Below are 21,291 nucleotides of genomic sequence, written 5' to 3'. Positions count from 1 at the left end.
TTTCCCATTTTCTCAGTCACGTTCCCCTTGCTTTCTTTGAGAGAGAGAGAGAGAGAGAGAGAGAGAGAGAGAGATTTACGGCGAAGAGGAAGCAAGGGAGCGAGAGTGAGTGCCTAGGGAGGGGAGCGAGACAGAGGAGGTGAGTGAGTGGGATTGTGTGTGTGTGTGTGTGTGTGTGTGTGTGTGTGGAGAGAGAGAGAGAGAGAGAGAGAGAGAGAGAGAGAGATTAAAATATTTCTTCTTCTAAAACTGAAACTCTCTTTAATACGCTGATGCTTCTCTCTCTCTCTCTCTCTCTCTCTCTCTCTCTCTCTCTCTCTCTCTCTCTTTCTCTCAATCCCCAATCTAACACCCCCCTCTCTCTCACCCCCCCCCCCCAGAAATCCAGCGCCCTCCCTTGCAGCCCTGTCTAATCGAACTGACTGGCTTTCACGGCAACATCTCCAAGGTGAACATCTCCGAGGACCGTCTCAACTACACCAACCAGTACGACTACCCCATCGACTGCACGTGGAGGGTCACCGTCAACCAGAAGCAAAGGGTGAGAGAAAGGGCTGATGTAAAAGGTCAAAAAGGGCTGAAATGAAGGGTAGAAATGGCCTAAATAAAGGGTAATAAGGGCTGAAATAAGGGGTAGATAGGGTTGAAATAAGGGGTAGAAAGGGCTGAAATGAAGGGTAGAAAGGGCTGAAGTAAAGTATAGAAAAGGTTGAAATATGGGTAAAAAAGGCTGAAATGGGGCTAGAAAGGGCTGTAAAGGGCTGAAAATTGGCTATGAATAAAAAAAAGTATATATTGGACACTGCTGAAAGACTGAAATGGGTTATATAGGAATTAGTAATGCTAGGGAGGCCTGAAAAAGAGCTAGGAAACGCTGACCTAAAGTTGCTGTACACTAATGAATAATCCTGAAAGAGGGCTGAAGTGGTGCTGAAACGAGTGAATAATTCTGAGTAGGGCTGAGGTGTAGGGAGAAGCGACTGAAAGATACCTGAAAAGACTGACCAATAATTAAGACTGCTGCTGAAAAGAGACTGAAATATTGGTGTGAAGGACTGAAAGGGTTGATTGAGAGGTAGACAGGTTGAGTAGATAGAAAGGGTTGATTGAGAGATAGGTTGGGTAGATAGAAGGGGTTATTTGAGAAGTAGATAGAAGGGGTTGATTGAGAGGTAGACAAACGATGAGGAAAAGGGCAGAAAGGTTGCTTTTAGGTGCGACAGGTGAACATTGCAAAGGTGAACAAATCCCACACAGTCCTAGCTACCTACCTAACTACCTACCTACCTGTCTAGCTACTTACCTTCCCCTTGTTACGAGTATCTCCCTTCTTCCTCTCTTCCCTCTCTTTTTCTCCCTCTCCCTCGTCTGTTTCCCTCCTCTCTCTCTCCCTTCCTCTAATCATCCCTCCCACCCTCCCTCCCATCCTCTATTTTTTCCTCCCCGCCTCCCTCCCCATCTTTTTTTTCCTCCGACCCTCTCCCCTCTTTTTCTTCCCCATCTCCCCTCCCTCCCTCCTTCCCTCCCCTTTAATTTTTTCTCCTTCCACTCCCTCCTACCCCTTCCTTACTTTTCTTCCTCTCCCTTCCCTCTTCCTCCCTATCCTCCCTCCCTTCCTCTCTATCTCTCTTTTTCTCTTCGCATTCATTTCTCCCTCTCTCTTTTTCTCCCCTTCCCTTCCCCCTCCCTTCCTCTCTTTCTTTTTTTCCGCTGCCTCCTCGTCTTTATCTCATTCCCTTCCTCCTCCTCTTTCTCCCCCTCTCCCTCCCCCTCCCCTTTCCTCCCTCCCCCTCCCCCTCCTGCTGACTCCACCTAGACTTTAATGTGGCAAGAATTAAGTTAGCTCAGGTCTCTACGTCAGCCTCCCTCTCTCCCTCCCATTTTTCTCTCCCTCCCTCCCTCCTTCTCTCCCTCTCTCTCTCCCTTCCTCCTTCTCTCCCTCCCTCTCCATTCCCCTCTCCCTGGAGATTATTTGCCTTTTTTTTTTTTCTACCCCGCTACGTCGCTTTAATTCTCTCTCTCTCTCTCTCTCTCTCTCTCTCTCTCTCTCTCTCTCTCTCTCTCTCTCTCTCTCTCTCTCTCTTTCTTCATTTACTTCATCTATCCACCAGTCTGCCTAGTTTTCGATGGACGTAGGTAGGAAAAGAGGATGATAATAATAATGATAACAAAATAAATTTGGTTTTACGCCAGGTATCCCCGAAGGACTAAGGCGGTGCCCCCGGGTAGAGGACTTTGGATTGGAACGTGTAGCATTTTATGACCGGATGCCCTTCCTGATGTTTGTCAATGACCCTAGGATAGATTCGATCCTCCGACCCTTCGGTCAGAGCGAAGCGCTCTAACCCACAGAGCCACGGCTGCTACGTAATAGTAATAATGATAATACTGATGAATTTATCTGTCTGTCTATCTGTCCATCTATTTGTGTATCTACTATCTACCCCACAGATCTACGTAGTGTTCGACAAATTTGAGCTGGCCTACCCCAACGAATGTGACGCCAATTACGTGGACATCTTCGGCAGTGAGACGGTCCTTCACAGTCGCCTCAAGCACTACTGTGGCTCCATCGCCGACTCCCTCATCACGAACGGTTCCGTCATGCACTTCCGGTTCTTCGCCTTGAGACGGGCCATCAACTCGACTTTCGTGGCCAACTTCACGGCCTTCAGTAACAGCACGCCCGATGAGGATGGTGGGTGGCGGGTTGTTTGTAGATGGTACAGATGTAGAGGGGCCTGTCTGGGGGGTTAGTGTTTTATTCTTCGTCTTCTTGTTCTTGTTCGTCTTGTTTTTGTTATTATTGCTGTTATTTTTGTTATTATTATTATTATTATTATCATCATCATCATCATCATCATCATCATCATTATTTTTGTTATTGTTATTATTATTATTATTAGTAGTAGTAGTTTTATTTTTATAACTACTACTGCTACTATTCTTATACCATATAAAAAGTCACCTCCACCCACATGGGAAGTATATTGTGAAGATCAACACCATGCTTCTTAATACAGTTCACCGTTTGGCCTCGTAAATTGGATGAGGTTAAGTTAGGATAGGTTAGGTTTATTTAGGTTAGGTTAGGTTAGGTTAGATTTCCTTAAGAGAGGAGGTAAGGCAGTGTGGTTGGTATGCAAAAGGAGGAAGGAGGAAGAGAAGGCGGAGCAGAAATCGAAAGAAAAAAGTTACACATTTTTGCCCAAGACTGTAACCTGAGTTCGGGGAGTGAGAGAGAGAAAAAAAAAAGTGAGAATGTAAAGAAAAAAAAAAGTAAGGAACTCGAAGGATAAAAAAAAATCGCTAAGTTTCTGCTACCGCTTCCTCACATTTCACCTCCTTCTTTACCCTCTTAAGCTGTTTTTCTTTTTGTTTCATTTTTTTCGTACTATTTCCAGACGATTCTATTTGGCTCAGGAGAGAGTTTGGAACGGGAGGGGTTAGGTACAGCCTTCATTAATCCCTTCACGTGTTTTTTGATAGGAATAAAATCGTCTACTTCTGTCTGTGTGTCTGTCTACGTACCTGCCTGCCTGCCTGTCTATCTGTCTGTCCATTTATCTGTCTGTCTACCTGCCGACCTACTTGCCTAACTACGTGTATCTGCCTATCTACTTACCTATCTGTATCTACCTACCTGCCTACCTACCCACCCACCCACCTGTCGCTCTGTTTATCTGTATGTCTATCTATCCGTCCATCAGCAGGCAACCAGAACTGTGAGAAGGACGAGTATATATATTTATCTAATCAATTTCTATCTACCTGTCAGTTTTTCTACATGATTATGTCTCACTGTCTACCTATTTACCTGTCTGTTTGTTTAATTACCTGTCAGTTCGTCTGTCTACCTGTGTAATTATCTGTCTTTGCACCTATTTATCTATCCATCCACCTGTCCGTTTATCTATCCACCTATCTGTATATCCATCCACCTGTCCGTTTATCTATCCACCTGTCTATCTCTCCCCAGGTAACCAAAGCTGTGAGAGGGACGAATTCTACTGTGACGATGCTACTTGTATCCACGCCTCGCTGTACTGTGACGGGGTGAAGAACTGTAGGACGGAGTACGATGAGGAGGGCTGCAAGGTAAGTAGGTGTAGGTAGGACTGTAAGTAGGAGGGATGGGGCGTAAGTAAAAGGGTTGAGATGTAGGTAGAAGTGGGAAAAATTGATGGTGGTGGGATGTATTTCTCTCTCTCTCTCTCTCTCTCTCTCTCTCTCTCTCTCTCTCTCTCTCTCTCTTTCAGGTTAAGATAGTGTTGAATATAAGTTCCATTCATCCTTTCCTATAAAATTTCCACGATAGCATTTCCGTTTTGCATAGTAGTCGTATCACTTTTTCCTGACCGATTTGACCTAGAGAACTGGTGGGTTTACTAGTCCTGATTTTGACCCCCAGAATTACCTTATTAATTATACCTGCCTTATACTTTATTTTTCACCTGCCTTATCCCTTATTTTTACCTGCCTTATACCTTATTGTTTTTTACCTGCCCAATATCAGACAGAGTCGAAAGGAATAATTAATCTCTTGCTGTTTGCTTTCCTTTGTACCCCTTTGTAAAATTTCTCCCCCCTCCCTCTTCCCCCATAACACCCCTACTCACCTCCCCTCACCCCACTCTCCCCAACAGGACCAGAGGAAGATCACGTTTAATATCCACTCTAGGCACATCATCATCATCACCATCACCACCACCACCACCACCACCCTTTGTCCTTTACATCCCCCAACACTCCCCCACTCTCCCCCTCCCTCTTCCTCCCCACTCACCCCTCTCTCTCTCTCTCCCCACAGGACCAGAGTAAGCTCAAGTTCAACATCCACTCGAAGCACATCATCATCATCCTGACCCTGGGCTGCGGGCTTCTGGGCGGGATGTGCTTCGCCATGTGCTTCAATTGCATCAGTAAACTTATTCGCGATGGCAGGCAGATCCATGTGAGTCTTCATTTTTTCTTTCCTATTTTTTGTTTTGGGGGGGAGGAGGGGTAAATGAAGAGGAAGGTAAGGAGGAGAGTGGGTAGGGGAAAGGGGAAGTGGGGAGGAAGGAATGTGGGAAGGGGGAATGAAGAGGGAAGTAAGAGAGAGGTAGGGGGAGAGTGAGTAAGGGAAAGGGGATGATGGAATGTGGGAAGGGGAAACTGAGAGAGAGTTAAGGGTGTTATGTGTTTTTAGTCTTGAATTTATGTATCTGTTTCATTTTCTCCCTACCTACACCCTGCCCTACCTTCCTACCTACGCCCTATCCCTGCCGTCCTACCTACACCCTATCCCTACCTTCCTACCTATACCCTATTCCTACCTTCCTACCTACACCCTATCCCTACCTTCCTACCTACACCCTATCCCTACCTTCCTACCTACAACCTATCCCTACCTTCCTACCTACACCCTACCCCTACCTTCCTACCTACACCCTACCCCTACCTTCCTACCTACACCCTATCCCTACCTTCCTACCTACACCCTACCCCTACCTTCCTACCTACACCCTACTCCTACTTTCCTACCCACGCCTTGCCTTCTACCTCACATCCCTTCTCCCTACCTACACTTTACCATCCTACCTACACCCTACCTTCCTACCTACACGATTACCTTCCTACCTACACCCTATTTCCGCACCGTTCCTCTCCTTACTTGCCTACCCCTGCCACCCCCTGCCTACCCACCAAGGAGCCAATATCCTGCCTCTGCCTCGCCCTTCCTGACTCCTGATTGTCCCCGAGGATAAACACCACACCTACACACGCTCATACACATGGGAACGTACACGTCGGTACACACATACACACACATGCGTACATACACATAAATATAAGGTACACACACACACACACACACACACACACACACACACACACACGATAGTTAATGAGAGAGATTGTGTTACCGACCATGAGAGGAAATTAAGAGGGTGACATGTAATGCCCGAGAGAGAGAGAGAGAGAGAGAGTTGGAAGGAGATATAGTAGATAAGATGCAAAAGCAGTCTGTCCCCTATCACTCCTATCCTTATCTCAGGCTACCTTTGTTTAGATAGTCAGGTAGGAAAAAAATAAATGAATAACCAAAAATCCATTAAAATTCCATCCTGAATAAATTGCCTAACCACGTCTTTATCCACGAAGAGGTTGAGAATATTTATGAAAACATCTCTTCACTTCCTTTCACATTCGTTAAAGAAAATAAAAGTCCATTCTGAATTCATAGATATTACAAAGAAGATCAGGTTCCATGTCTCACTAAAACACCCTCTTATCCACGAAAATTTAGAGAAGATTTACGAATTCTGCCGCTCACTTCCTTTCGTATTCACACGGGGGAAAAAATCAGATAAATGTTTAGTCTGAATTCATTGGTATTTTACAGGAAAACATTAGGAGGTCTGACCAGCAACTTAAATCACCTAACTTTAATAAAACACCTTAGCACATTGTTATAAAAAAAATTGCTTAGATTATGAATATGACAACCTCCTTTCACTTACACACAGGAAAATTTCATTCTGAATCTAATGGTATTTTTCAGGAGAACATCAGGAGGTCCCGGGAACAACTGGAAGAAAGAAGTCAGCGAAGTCAGAGCCTGTCAGCCACCGCCTCCCCACAAGCCACGCACCGAAGTCCACACCCCGCCCTCAGCGACCCGGCCCCGTGGTACATTTCGGATGCAAAGATCAATGGTCATCCTTGTATCAGACCTGAGGAGAGCGAGAGCGAGACGGATGAGGAAGAAGAGGACGAGGAGGAGGACGAGGACGAGGAGGAGGAGCCGTGTGTGGAGACGAGAGACTGCGAGTGCCAGACGAGAGACTCCCTCCTAACGCAGAGAGACTCCGGCCAGACCCAGCTGCCGCTCACGCCCCCGCCACCACCACCGCCAAACAGACGGCCACCAGGTACGGTTGCCAACTTCAGAAGATGCTAGAAATGTGTCAGAAGGCAAGGGCATAGCTATGGGGAAGGGCAACGAAACCTCCCCCCCCCCATTCCAAAATATTAGTTTAACGATTTCGGGGTTGGGCGGGAAGTTCATAATACGAACATTAGCTGGCATAGATATGAAGCAGCAAGTCAAGCACCGTAGATACAACCATTTTTATTGTTTTTCTTAGGATTAGTAATCTGTTCATTAGCGGATATTTTCGTTACAGTTCTAACTGTTTTAAGAAGTACTGTTGTGAACATACACATCTTAGTTTTCTGAATATTCAAAGTATTTCCCTCTTTTCCCCCCAGGACTTCCCCCTCTGAGCCCGATGCCCCCTCCATCAGTACCCACGCCCCCACCACCACCTGGCACCCATTACGGCCGCGCCCCCGACCATTATGGCAGCGGGGGGCTGGGAGGGGGGTCGTACGGCCGATCGCCCCGTCACGCGGACCCCTACGAGGTGGAGGACCAATCGGACGACCCCTACACGCAGCGGTACCGGGCCGAGGCGGTGATCGAGATGAAGGAGAGGGGACACTACGAACCCAGCAAGGCGCCCAAGACGACTCCAGATGTCTTGGCTACTCATTGACCTTACACACACTTATATCCTCATGTAGCTCTAGTTTGTCTCCATGTCCCACCCATCTTCTCAAACTTAGTATTATTTAACTTTTACCGACCCAGCAAGACGCCCGAGACTACCCCGGATGTCTTGGCTACTCATCGACCTTACAGAGCAATATTAAGTGGTTCCTCTCCCCCTCAACCATCCTAATCCTTTCTTACCATTACTTCACGCCCAGCATGGCACCCATGATTACCCCTGACGCCCTCCTTTTACACACCTCAGACGCTTATAGTTCTCACACTTACATTCTCAAACCAGACATTTATTTTTATTTCCCTGTTTATCGCTCCTTCCTACCTACCTACTCACATTCAAGAATTTTCATCTCCCTTTATCCCGTCACTTCACTTCAAGCAGAACATCTCAGGATCCAAAATTCTTCTTTTCTCTCATACTCCTTCTCAAATGCAGCTATTTTCTAAGTCCTTCTTGTTGTTCATACGCTTCCATCAGACTTACTAGGACGTGCCTGGATGATCCTAGCCTTTCTTAAACATTTATTCCTATCAGTTCACCTTAGCAAGACTCCTAAAACAAGCCAGGTTTTCTTCGGCATTCCTTAGGCTGATGGTCTGGCCTTTCTGCCCTTTCAAATGAGGCATTTTTATCTCCCCCTTTCCTCTCACCTCGCTGATGCCTGACTCGTGTGTATAATTACTTGGTGTACACGATTTCAGTGATTATTCTTGACTGATACACGTGCCTGCATACCCTTACCTGATAGACTTTAATTTGAAACCTTTTGTCACCTGTCACACCTGAATTTTCACCTATCATTCCTGCCTTCTCTAACCCATAATCACCTTCACGTTAGCCCCTTCTAGTTATTCTCACCTGTCTGTACCGATTTTTACCTGATAGACCTTAATTTTAAGCCTTTATTACCTATCACACCTGAATTGTCACCTATCACGCATATGCCTTCTCTAATCCATGATCACCTGTCCCCTCTGATTACTCTCACCTGACATACACACCTGCCTTCAATCAACGTACCTCTACATGTTCCAGATTTCCTTAACTACCACTTCAGTGTGAGAATTCCCCCTGTCCTCCTAAGCTGAACAAGGAAGTAAGACGGTGGTGGCAAGGAGGGAACAGGAAGCGTGTCATCGTACTGAAGGGGTTAGTGTCTCCCTCTCAGTAGAAAAAAAAAAAAAAAAAAGATACTAGTTCTGTTGTTTAAAAAAAAAAAAAATGAAACCTGGGAATTGACTCGGAATTTATGTACATTTGTGTAATTTTTATTTATTTATTTTTTTTTCTGCTGTCGAACTTAGAGGAATCAAGAGTGAGAGTCAAGGTGTAGGATTTGGGGGTTACATTTTGAGGTGGTGTGTGTGTGTGTGTGTGTGTGTGTGTGTATCATTTCACTGACATGCTGTTGATTATTCTCCCTCTATCATGCTTTCTGTCCTTCCTTGCTTTCTGGACCTTTCTTCACCACATCCTTAAGTGGGAATAAAGAAGTCAAGATGATGATAATGGTGATCCCCTTTTTATTTTATTTTTTTATCTTCAGTGGTGGTGGGGGTGATTCAGGTCCTCTAGTAATATATTTCTTCTTCCCTTCTCCTTATCCTTTATCCTTATCTGCTACTCAACCAACCCTCTTATCTTTTATCAGGGCGACAGCAGAACAGCCAGTCAGTGTACAGAGAAATTGATGACAGTGGAGTGGGAGAGGGCTTATAGACAGGTAGGCTAATTGTAGACAGGTAATTATGTTTTTAATTGAATATGGAATGGAAGAGTGATATGTCTTAAATATGCTTCCCCGTGCTATAGAAACAGGGAAATGGGAAAGGAAAAAGATTGTAATTATGGAAAAGAATATTATTTTTAATGAGTTATATTACGGTTTCCACATTTTTGTCGTCTTTAAAAAATCGAATGTAATTTGGAAAACGAAAAATTGTGATGAAACCAAAAAAAAAAAAAAAAGTAGGTATTGTGCTGAGAGAGAGAGAGAGAGAGAGAGAGAGAGAGAGAGAGAGAGAACATAAATAATACAGTCCAGGAAACAGGGAGAGGGGGAGGGAAGAAGGGAAAGCAACAAATATTAGCGTCGAGGAAAAAGTGTGTGTGTGTGTGTGTGTGTGTGTGTGTGTGTGAGAGAGAGAGAGAGAGGAAAAATGAAAAGACAGGAATGAAAACAAACGATGTAAATACTACAGTACCGTAAAAAGTTTGTTCCTCTGGCCTTGTCTCCCTCAATACGTGTATGGGACGGGACTGGAACAGGTTGTAGATGTGACAGTAGAGTAAAAAGTTGATTCCTCTACTTGTCTCTCTCACCCTCAATAAATAAATAAATAGGAAGATTAAAAGTGTTCGAGAAAAAAATGTTAGGAGAAATTTTAATAAGAAAGATAGTTGTATGCAAAAGTGATGAAATATTAATAAGTTGATTGTTTTTTACTTTTGGTTCGCTCTGTTGATTTTGTAACACACACACACACACACACACACACACACACACACACACACAAAGCAGTGGTTCGTATCTCGGGGTACAAGGTTTGGCTGGGAGTATGTAAACAGTCGCCACATTGTTTTGTATCTTGTGTGTCCAATTTCTTACACTACACAGCCTACCGTGTTTAGAGTAAGTGCTGCTCCTGACCACTTATTTACAAGAATATTTTTGTTGTAAATCAGTGAAGGGCAGGAGCATTATTTAGTAGTTATCCTGTCAGTCGGCACATCTTCTTTAATAGAGTTCGGAAGTCCGGCAAATACGTCTGGCTGGATGGATGTTGGAAAATGAAAGTAAAAAAAAAGTCACATCTTCAGTATCATATTCAGCAGTGTTCATTACCCAACTCATTGTAAATACAAAGCCATTTTCGTCATACCAGTGTAGCTTTCTGTGTTAGGTAGTTAGCTCATATTTTTAAAGTCGGTCGAACTAGGAACGTAACTTCTTCCGGTCGATGTGCTTGCCGGAATAGCGCAGAGACAGGTGTTGTAATGAAAAGGCTGCGGAGTTGTGGATTTGTCTGGCCTGTTGGTTACCACTTACGGATGATTGCAGGACGATTCTTGTTTCTTTCATCGTTTATTTATTTACTTTTATTTTTTCCAAGGATGACAAAGCCCTTACCCTGTTACGCCTCTAGTACTACATCAATCAAGGCTGTTGGCGAAGGTCATGATGCTTTTTTCATTACAAAGAAAAAAAATTACAGAGACTTTCGTCCCACATATACTACTGTTACTGCAATTACCTGGGACCTTTAAAATGTTTACGTGAGTCGCAACTGACGTGAGAACTGGAATGGAATTTGGCTGCTTCACCACATCATGCCCGGCTACACTGCGATCTTTTCATGCAATTTTGGCCAAGGAAAAAGGAAGGAAGAGGGAAAAAATGCACTAGTCCCACGTCCACCTTAAGACACATAGCTGCTCTGTATGACTTCTGGTTTCTCTCCACCCTGAAGTTCGTGATGAAAGGACGTTGTTTTGACACAAGTGAAGACATCCAGTTTGATGATGATTAAGACGATGATAAGGAGCTGTCAACTGTGTGCCAAGTGAAATGAGAAGTACACTTGACTACGTTTAAACCTGGTACAGCATCAGTGTTTAGCAGAAGTGTAGCTTTTAGTACACCTTACAACCTTGACATAAACGCGTGTTTGTTGACGGCACTGACATGAAGGGACGGAGGTGTCAAATACTCGAAATGGCCAAGTAACCGTGATGCATATCTTCACTCACTGTTCTAAGCTGGTGAACATTGAAAGTAGAGGTGAGGAGTTCTTCAAGATGGTGAGAACTTAAGGTCTATATTATTTTCTGAGAGTCAAGAGCAAATTATATCATTGTTATACGTTGATGAACTTTGAAGACATAGAGTGTAAACAAGTTGAGCTGTTAGTTTAAGCTGGCGAGGTCTGAGACTATATTGAAAACTTTAATTATGTTATTTTTTGATAATCCAGAATAAAAGTTGATGCCACTGACCGGTTTTAGTTGGTGGGTCTTGGAAGAACTATATCCCATTGGATCCCGGGGGTGCTGGGCGAGGCATTGCACTGGGAGGGCACTAAGCGTACTGCCCTCCGCCTATCGGCTCATAGTCGCGAAGCTCATAGGTCCCTACCCGGGGGTTCCCTACTTTATAAAGACTTGAAAAATCCCAGTTCTGTCCAATACTCTGGACACTGGGCTTCAATGGGATATTAGGTGAACAAGTGGGGGGAGTTAGTATAAGACCCTCTGAAATATATGTACAATATGTAATGAGTAATGATGCAAAGTTTTTTTTTTTTTTTAATAGAAAAAACTAAGGTGATCATTACTTACTTTTTAAAGGTAGAGAATCCTTAATGGGTTCTGTGTATTTTTTTTTTTTAGTCTAATTTTTCTTCTATAAATTTTCGATCCTCTGTCTTTCCCTTCTCGGTCTCGGGTGACAGAGATCGAGAACAATGGAAGACTGGTAAAGGCTTTTGTTTTCACCCTTTCGGCTCGATGACGTCTCGATTCTTGCTACCCCCAGACGGTGTTATTTACCTGAGGGAGTCTGCCAGGTGGAGTGGGGGGGTTAGACAGCCTTCATAACCCCCTCCCCCCCGCTGGAGGCCCTTGTTGAGTTGCATAAAATCGTCTGTGAGAGAGAGAGAGAGAGAGAGAGAGAATAAATAAAGATGGTAAAGGAGGGAATGAAGGTAGAAACTTAGAGAGAGAGAGAGAGAGAGGGCATGTGGTCGAAGGGGTTGATTTTTTTTTTTTTTTTTTTTGACGATGCCTGACTGCCATGTGTGCGTCAGTGAGGTGTACATAGTGTAAGTATTTATATACGTACATACATAGGGTTCTACAGACAATCAGTGTAAGTGTCGGGGCGGAGAAAGACGCACACAGAGATCTTTTAATACACCCAGTGGTTCAATACACCCAGGGGTTCAATACACCCAGGGGTTCAATACACCTAGGGGTTCAATACACCCAGGGGTTCAATACACCCAGGGGTTCAATACACCCAGGGGTTCAATACACCTAGGGGTTCAATACACCCAGGGGTTCAGTACACCCAATGGTTCAATACACCCAGTGGTTCAATACACCCAGTGGTTCAATACACCCAGTGGTTCAATACACCCAGTGGTTCAATACACCCAGTGGTTCAATACACCCAGTGGTTCAGTACACCCAGTGGTTCAATACACCCAGGGGTTCAATACACCCAGTGGTTCAATACACCCAGGGGTTCAATACACCCAGGGGTTCAATACACCCAGTGGTTCAATACACCCAGTGGTTCAGTACACCCAGGGGTTCAATACACCCAGTGGTTCAGTACACCCAGTGGCTCAATACACCCAGTGGTTCAATACACCCAGTGGCTCATTTTGTTCAGCGGTTTATTTTCGCGATACACCCAACAGTAAACAGAGATGGGACAACCGCCGCCATTTTGTTGCCACTTATCCCCTTAGCCCCTTCAGCACGATGTCGTACTGGGGGGGAAACTCTAGAAAAATATTATCCGCTCTGAGGTGGATCATTTTCGAAAGTAAAATGGATGGCAATACGTGTAAAAAAATAAATAAATGAATAAATAAAATACGTGAATAATAAATAAGAAAAAAATTAATAACCCTTTCACAACGAGGTCATTTTATTTTCTTTCTCCGGACGATTTCATTTAGCCTAGGAGGGATTTATTTGACCTAGGAGGGATTTATATAGCCTAGGAGGGATTTATTTAGCTTTGGAGGGATTTATTTAGCCTATTTTATTTATCCTAGGAGGGATTTATTTAGCTTAGGAGGCGATTTATTTAGCGTAGGAGGGATTTATTTAGCCTAGGAGGGATTTACTAGGCTAGAAGGGGTTTATTTAGCCTAGAAGGGGTTTATATAGCCTAGGAGGGATTTATTTAGCCTAGGAGGGATTTGTTTTGGGCTGGAGGGGTTAGATTCAGCCTTCCCTCCCCCCCCCCGCCACTATTTGTCTCCACTACGCTGAAGAAAATCGTCTTAAGATGGAATAAAATCGTAAGACGGCATCGTAGTGAAGGGGTCCATGTTAGCCACAGATTGTATATATGAGTGGTGACTTCCCCCCCCTTTGATTCCCCCTCACCCCCATCACTTTCCCTCCCCCACTCCCACCTCTCCACTCCCTTTCCTCTCCCTTCTCACAACCCCCCTCCTCCTCAATCCTTTCCTCCCTAGTCCCTCACCATCCCCCCCCTCACCCTTTACCGCCCCCGTCTCACCCCTCCTCCCTCAGCATCCCCCCCTCACTCCTTCCCTTCCCCCCTCTTCCCTACCCTATCCCCCTTTCCACATAATATACTTAATTTTGTAAAGTGTGTATATATATGATGAATATAATGATGAGTACCTCCCCCTCCCCTCCCCCACTTTCCCTTCCTCCACCTCCCCCGCCTTCCCCACATCAATATATTTAATTTTGTAAGCTGCCTGTATACAATAATAAAAATAAGATTAATAATAATAATAAAAAATACAGGGATTGGTGGTTTCATTAGTGCCTTATTGTTATTATTATTATTATTATTATTATTATTCCATTTACTGTTGTTGTTTGGCTTAGTTTTATTATTGTCTTCATCATTGTTTCTTTTTTGTTATTGTTCTTGTTCTGCCTATTTTTCTTCCCTTTCCTCCTCCTCTTCTTTTTTTTCTACATCTTGTTTTATTATTATTATTGTTAGTAGTAGTAGTAGTACTTCTACTGCAAAGTTGGGATGATGATGATGATGATTAACTTGCATCCCCATAAGAGCCTGAATAAAATCGTCTGGAGGTAACAAGAGAGAGAGAGAGAATCGCAATTGTTGTTAATACTCTTGGTGCCCAGCGGTTTTTCGAGCATAGTAACAGTGTCTCTCGTTATCCGTATAAATTGCAAAGTAGGGATTTAGAAGCCAGAGGGCTGAATCCTGGCCAAAAAACTAAGCATTCACTTGTGGGTATGGGAGCCAGTGCTTGGCCATGGAAGTCAGTTTTCGTCTTTTCGTACCGCCGGGCTGAAGAGACAACCAAGCCTTATTTCTCTACAATTATCGTAACCTTCCCCACTAGTATTGGTTGTATGGGTGGGATACAGAAGGAGGAGAAAGGAGACACAAAGACAAAAAGAAATGATCCTCAGGGCTTGTTTAGCTAAGTTTCCCCGTAACATATTTAGTTTTCTCTGATGTAGCTAACAGAAAATAGAGGCGCGTTTTTGTGAGGCCACAGGCTCAAGCCTGGCTTCGCTGTTTGGCTTAAGCCAAAGTGGCCCCGCAAAAACAGTACTCGAGCCGTACTGACGAATGTAAACAAACACCCCGGTCAGCTGACGACGCAAAGCAGCATGGCAGATATTGGAGAAACAGATATTTTCGATCTAAGCAGTAGTTCTTCCCTCCAGATGGGAACTTTTCCGTTGTTTGCAGAGACAAGGAAAGCTTTAAATTTACAAACTTGGGGTGCTTGTTGAGACCCCTAGGAACAAGGTACTCTCAGTGACAGTGTATGGGAAAGAAGACAGAACTCTTATTGATATTATGGTGTAGTGGTAGCAAGCTTAATAATAATGCTGGAGACAACACATTTGAGACCATCGATCATGTTTGTAGTGTGGTCAAAAAGTTATGTTGTTGACGGTAGGAAACAACTGGAATCATGGACTGTGAGCATTGCACCTTGAGAGTAAATGTAGAAAAGAGAAAAGTGATGGTTATTGAGAGAGAAGGTTACTCCCAGTGCTATGTTGCAGTGAATCGAGAGAGACTGGAATTGGTGAAAGAGTTCGGTTACTTGGGTACAGTGATAGAAAAGAGTGCAAAATGTGCAAAAGAAGTTGAAAGTAGAGTGACAAGGAAAAGTAGCTGGTGCAATGAAGGCCTTGATAAAAAACAGAGGATTGAGAGTTGCAGCTGCATGAGGCTTACATGAAGGAGTGTTAGTGCCAGCTTTAACATGAAACTGCAATGTGGCATGAAAATGAAAAGTCAAGAGTGAGAGCAACTAAGATGAGACTGCTAAGAAATGTAAGTGGAACACCGAAGGTGGATAGATACGAAATAATGTGATTCGTGAAAGATGTGGAGTGAGGAAGTTCGGTGGACACCAGAATCGAAGAGAGTGTACTGAGTGGAGAGAATGGATAACAATAGAGTGGTGAAAAAGTTATAGCTGAGTGAATTTGAAGGAGGGAGGAGGTGAGGTAGGCCAAGGAGAAGATGGAGAGATATGGTGGATGAGTGTGAGGAAGAGAGGTTTGGAAATCTGTGAGGCTAGGGAACTGACAAGAGATCGAGCTGGCTGGATGGATGTTGTGAGGAGAAGTGCATGATCAGGGATTTGGCACCCCTTTTTAGCGTGGTATCGTCTGGATTGACTCTGTTGGATACGTCTGCCCCCTGTTATGGTAAGTGACACCATTTAACTGCCACTTTGTACACACTAATTAACCCATTTTTATGTACATTGAGGTTGCTAGAGGTTGTATATGTACTACAATAATCTTAGGTATGATCAAGAGAGATGATGGTGGCGATCATCATCCACTCACTTGTCGAAGTCTGTCTACTTCATTCATCTTTATCATTCTTTTTCTGTGTCTGCTCTCCTCTTTTCCTGTTTCTCCCATCTTTCCTGTCACTTTTTATTACGCTTCTCTCCTTTTCAGATGGCTTTAAATTGAGTGACAAGCCTAATGGTTTCCTGTAAGCCAGGAAACCATTTACAATGCTGGGTGGTAGCCGCATAATCAATCCTTATGTGTTCCCTACGTGTCAGCAAGTGGGTTTGCGAAGGGCTAGTGCCCCTCCCCTTAAAACAACTGACTCAAAGACAAACGGCCACCTCTTATGGGATTGTGGCGTCTGGTGGTAGATGGATCAGTATTTACAGTGGCATCATAGAGTGTTACAGGTCCTACAGTGTGACCTCAGGGATAAGGGACTGAATAGGAAGACTGCCAGACATCGAACAGTTTGGAGTGCCACCATTACGTGACCAAGGCCGACACATGCAAGCATGTTGGAGCCTTTATAAATGATACAAACGAACGACCAGTACGGTATGTAAACAAGTCTCTCGGCTGTGCAAGATGTGGGAAAATTAAGAATTTTACCAAAATATTTTGGAAAAGCTCCCTTACTTAGTTAAATCCCCTCGATCGTTTTTAGCACGTTAATTTGAAGTGAGGCAGGATTCAGAAGCGAGGAAAGAGGAAATACTAAAGTGGGGAGAACTATCACAACAGCTTGCTAAGTGAAATGGATAACACACAGGTATTCACACATTCAATCCCCCAGAATCTTTGTTCCATGTTATAACTGAACTGTCTATATACTGTACAGTATACAAGTAGTTGTTGCTGTTTAGTCCCAGTCACGCCTGGCCCAACAGATATGCCAACTGCAGGTAAGCAACTACCTCTCTTCTGGGCATCCCATAGTTTCCATACACTATACAGTACATACAGTATGGTAAAAACTGATGCTGGCAAGGTGACATGACAACATCACTGCCCTCCCTCCTGTAGCCCTAGAGGATCATGGTGGACTGCAGAAGAACAACTTCCACCTAAAACCTAGAGTAACATGTTCAGATGAGCCTTGGGCCACAATAACACTAAATAAATGCCTGTGGATGAAGTTGGTTTGACACAGCTGGACAGCATAGTAGGATAGTAGCTGCAACCCTTGATTCAGTTCATCAGAACGAGAAACTGTTGGACTACAGGCAGAAACTGTCCTCTTCCTGCAGTTAACCATTCACTTCCTGAGGAATAGGAAGGGAGTTTAGGGACTTAGAGCCTGTAGTAGAGCATGTTTTACAACTGGTAGTAGAGCAGGTCGGTTACGTGAGTGCCACCGCATGAAGGTCTTTGAAAAGGATGCAGGGTCGTAGTATTATCTGGCCAGGATTGTTCAGGGCAGACTAAACATGCCATATCCCTATCGTGTTGCGGAAGCGATTCAAGGGTATTGTACTCCACTTAACCTAATTTGACCGTGACAGTTAAACGCTAGAATGTGTTACTAATGATGAAAAGCCTCAGCACACCACCGCAGATCACATACAACACACCATAAAATGACAGTCCACATTAGACTCTACTACTATGAACTACTCACACCACAAAGAACGAAAGACACCACACCCGCACCTACACGAAAACCACGTAGCTGTAGACCTTGACTTAAACGTGGAGCAAAATACAGATGCCGGATGTTTAAAATCCGAGTCTACCCATCATTAATTTATTTTCATCTCGAAGACCACTTCCACATAAAGCCCTCAAAAATCTGTTCCACTGCGGGTCATTTATCCGCACCATTACCTTCAAACTCGAAGATGATCGGATTTGACTGGTAATACGGCTGCCAATGTCATGTGGCCCGATACATGATGCTAAGAACCCATTAATCAGTATTTCCCATGACGCCGTTTTATACTGTCGTAGGAGACAGGTCAATGTTAGAACTCTTGACTATAAACATAATGGTTGAGGGTTCCCACCCCACGCAGGAAGCTACCCTATTGGGAAAGGTAGTTCTATCCCGTCACCTAGCGGTGATATAAGAAATATGAAGATTTAGCTCGGGAAATTAATTCCGCTTCCCCCTCGGTGTTGAACACATTCATTGGCATTTGGGGCCAATAAATTGTTTGAAAAAAAAAAAAATGCAATATATTTTTCACAACGCAGGCCCTTGTTAATAGAGGTCCTATAGGTTTTTCACTTTAACGACCAAAAATTAATCATAAAAGATCATTTGTAACTGTAGAATATACCATTCAAACAGCACTGTACTCTCGTGATTTTAATCTGATGTAAAAGTGCCATCTATCCATCTTGAATGTTCACTTGTGGAAAACACATTGGAATGATGCTAGTCACAAAGAAGTGCTGTTAAAAAAAAAAAAAAATGAACCATAATGTCATTTTCTGCTGCTGAACTGTGAAATAATATTTAAATAATTTTTGGCCAAGTTGAAATAATGACAATATAGCAATTAATGAACACTATTAAAGAACTGTTATTTATTTTTAAGTAATCCTAGCAGAGCCAATTTTTAGGACATTTTTAAAACCAAATATATTTAAGGATCCTTTATTTTTCAAATTATTCCTAAAGCTTTACCACACGGGCTCTGCAGCTCCATGTCTTCATATATTTTCATGTTTGTATGGCAAGTAACTGTGATCCAATATGCAACACACGACTGTTTGTATTGATAACTGCTTGTTGATTTTAGATTATAAAACTTGTGTAGAATAGTTTGTTACATGGGTCGGCCTTGGTCACCTGATGGTAGTTCTCGATGCTGCTTAAGCTCTGGCAGCCTTTTTGTTGTCCCTTAATCCTAATGTCACACTATGGCAATGTCCCATGTCTTTTGGTTTGGCTTTTGCAACACTACACGACATGCAAACTTATTTTCCACACCTATTTGTCATTCTCTCATGGCCAGACCATCAGTCTAGCCCTTATCACACCACCAGTGCATCCCAGTCCCTTTCTTCCTCTAAACTCCTCAGTCTTAAACTTAGCCCCCTCAGGCCATCCTTTCAGGGACGCAGTACATATTTTAATTTCTGTACGTTTGAGCATACGAACGTCCACCTTTACTGGCCAAGTCTTGCAACCACACAACATTACTCCTTACACATGCCACAAACATAGAATTTAAGGGAGCTGCCTAGCCGCCTGAGTCAGCTTATCTACTGATGATCCTGCCAACGTATCCTGACCTATGCCTTCCATACCCACCTTGATTTTAACCTTTTACGATTGCCACTGTACCAATGTTCGAAGCTCTCCCAATTCCTATCAGACCAAAACTTATACTTTAATCTCTCCTAATCATATGAAAGACCCGTTGTCCTAAATGAAACCTAATGTCCTAATTAACCTGTGGAAGATCTATTTAAAAGAATGGAAGACCAGTGCCAGTGTGGTAAATTATTTGTATGTTTTTATTGCTATTCAGTAAATTTTTGAGTCTGCCTTCTAAAATACTGTTACTAAGAAAGTTGATTCAAATTTCCCCCAGTGTTTCAAGTTCACTATAGCTGGTTTTTCATATGATGGAACTAGCCCAGGCAACGGATTGTGAATGTGGTTGCGTGAAATTTAGTGACTGCAATAAGGTAGGAATGAGTCTCCATGGTTACTAGACCTATTTTATTGACATTCTCGTAGGAGTAGGATAGATGAGATGGAGGGGGAAGAGGAATGAGAGATGGAGAAGAAAGATGGAGAGTGGGAGAAAGAACTGACAGAGGATTGAAGGTGAGAAGACGAGAGAGCGAAAAAGAATGGATGGAGGGATCAGAAAGGTGGAGGTGGAGTGAGATATGAGATTGAGGGAGGAGGGAGAGGGGGAGGAGAGATTGAGAGAGGAGAGACGAGACTGAGGGATGGGAGAGGGGGAGAGATTAGACTGAAGGACGAGAGTGAGAGAGGAGACTGAGGGAGATGGGGAGGGAATGGATGGAAGTTGATGGAGATGGAGAGAGGAGAGATGAAGGGATGAGAGATGGAGAGAGAGAGAAGAAATAGATGGAAGATTAGATGGAGTATATGAGGATGATGTGGAGGAATGGGCAGCCTGATGGTGTAGAAGGACGGGGGAGACCGAGAATTGGATGGAGGTATTAGAGTTGGAGAAAGGGCAGCCAGATGACGAAGGGCAGGTTGACATGGAGGAGATTAGTTTCTGGTCACCCATTTTTTGGATTAAGGCTGTAGACAGTTGAACAGATGCTAAGATTTAAGATATTTTGTGTTTACCATATTTACAAAATATAGAACCATTCTCGGTAATCCGTTTTCTCTGGTCCAAAAGGTAAGATTACGCGTTTTCTATGGTCCATAAATGCGAGGTTAATAATGAAGGCATATTGCTAACTGGCCCTTTTCTTGCTTCCAGAATGTTTTATATATTTTTCTCTTTTTATCATTAATATTATCAATCAGACGATGGGTTTGTGTCGCTGTAAAAATTTTTCAAAAGGTCCCGGATGTTCTGCTCGGCGGAAGCTGGCAGCCATTTTGTGAGTGGTGACAGTGGGGGGGATGCTGGAGATGATGCTGGTGTTCAGGGAAGAATTGTTGTCAGTGGATGGCAGGATGTCCAAAAACGGGCCAAAAAGTCTTCAAAGATTCCCAGGAGCAAGTGGGAAGACGGTGACGTGAAGTGTACATCGCAATAATGAGTCGAGACCAGTCAAGGTAAGCGTCTGTTCCGTCACTTTGACGGCCCCATACCTAGAGCGGAAGTTTAAGATGAATAATATTTGTGAAGGTGAAATGCAGGCTCTTACGATGTTCCTAAGTGTGATTTATTCAGTTTTGGTAGTGAATTTTGTGGCAATGTGGTTTAGATTTAGCTTAACATTGTTGGGGGCTCGTGGTTTACCTGATGTGAACCCCGTGGATTGCAAGCTTACCTTTTTTTTTTTTTTTTTTTTATAGACCTCCCTGCTTTTGATGGATCTGTTATTATTTTTATTTATTACTGTTCTTATTGTTATTGCCATCAATCAGACGCTGGTTTTATGTCGCTAAAAAAAAATTTCAGGTCCCGGATGTTTACCTGGCGGAGGAGGTGGCAGCCATTTTGAGACAGTGATGATCCTGCTGTTGTTTTCACGTCAATTTTGTGGGTCATCGGATAGCAAGACGTCAAAAAACGGGCCAGAAAGACTTCATCGGTAT

At 43.5% G+C, this 21,291-nt stretch overlaps 1 protein-coding gene across 3 annotated transcripts in view; it reads left to right on the top strand.

Annotated features, from left to right (window-relative positions):
- The window catches only part of LOC145412929 (neuropilin and tolloid-like protein 2), a 184,730-nt gene extending 174,866 nt beyond the window's left edge, over positions 1 to 9,864 (top strand). For all 3 annotated transcript variants that reach the window (XM_080282735.1, XM_080282736.1, XM_080282737.1), the window contains exons 5-10: positions 381 to 541; positions 2,452 to 2,698; positions 3,980 to 4,098; positions 4,811 to 4,954; positions 6,548 to 6,917; positions 7,258 to 9,864. In XM_080282735.1, coding sequence (XP_080138861.1) covers positions 381 to 541; positions 2,452 to 2,698; positions 3,980 to 4,098; positions 4,811 to 4,954; positions 6,548 to 6,917; positions 7,258 to 7,544 — 1,328 coding nt within the window. In that variant the 3' untranslated portion in view covers positions 7,545 to 9,864. The remainder of the gene's footprint in view (positions 1 to 380; positions 542 to 2,451; positions 2,699 to 3,979; positions 4,099 to 4,810; positions 4,955 to 6,547; positions 6,918 to 7,257) is intronic.
- Positions 9,865 to 21,291: the final 11,427 nt, after the last annotated feature.

The sequence above is a fragment of the Coenobita brevimanus genome, chromosome 94 (genome assembly GCF_032717465.1).
Source record: "Coenobita brevimanus isolate Jiangsu-jjx chromosome 94, ASM3271746v2, whole genome shotgun sequence".
Classification (NCBI taxonomy): domain Eukaryota; kingdom Metazoa; phylum Arthropoda; class Malacostraca; order Decapoda; family Coenobitidae; genus Coenobita; species Coenobita brevimanus.
This window is presented reverse-complemented; position numbering and strand designations above follow the sequence as displayed.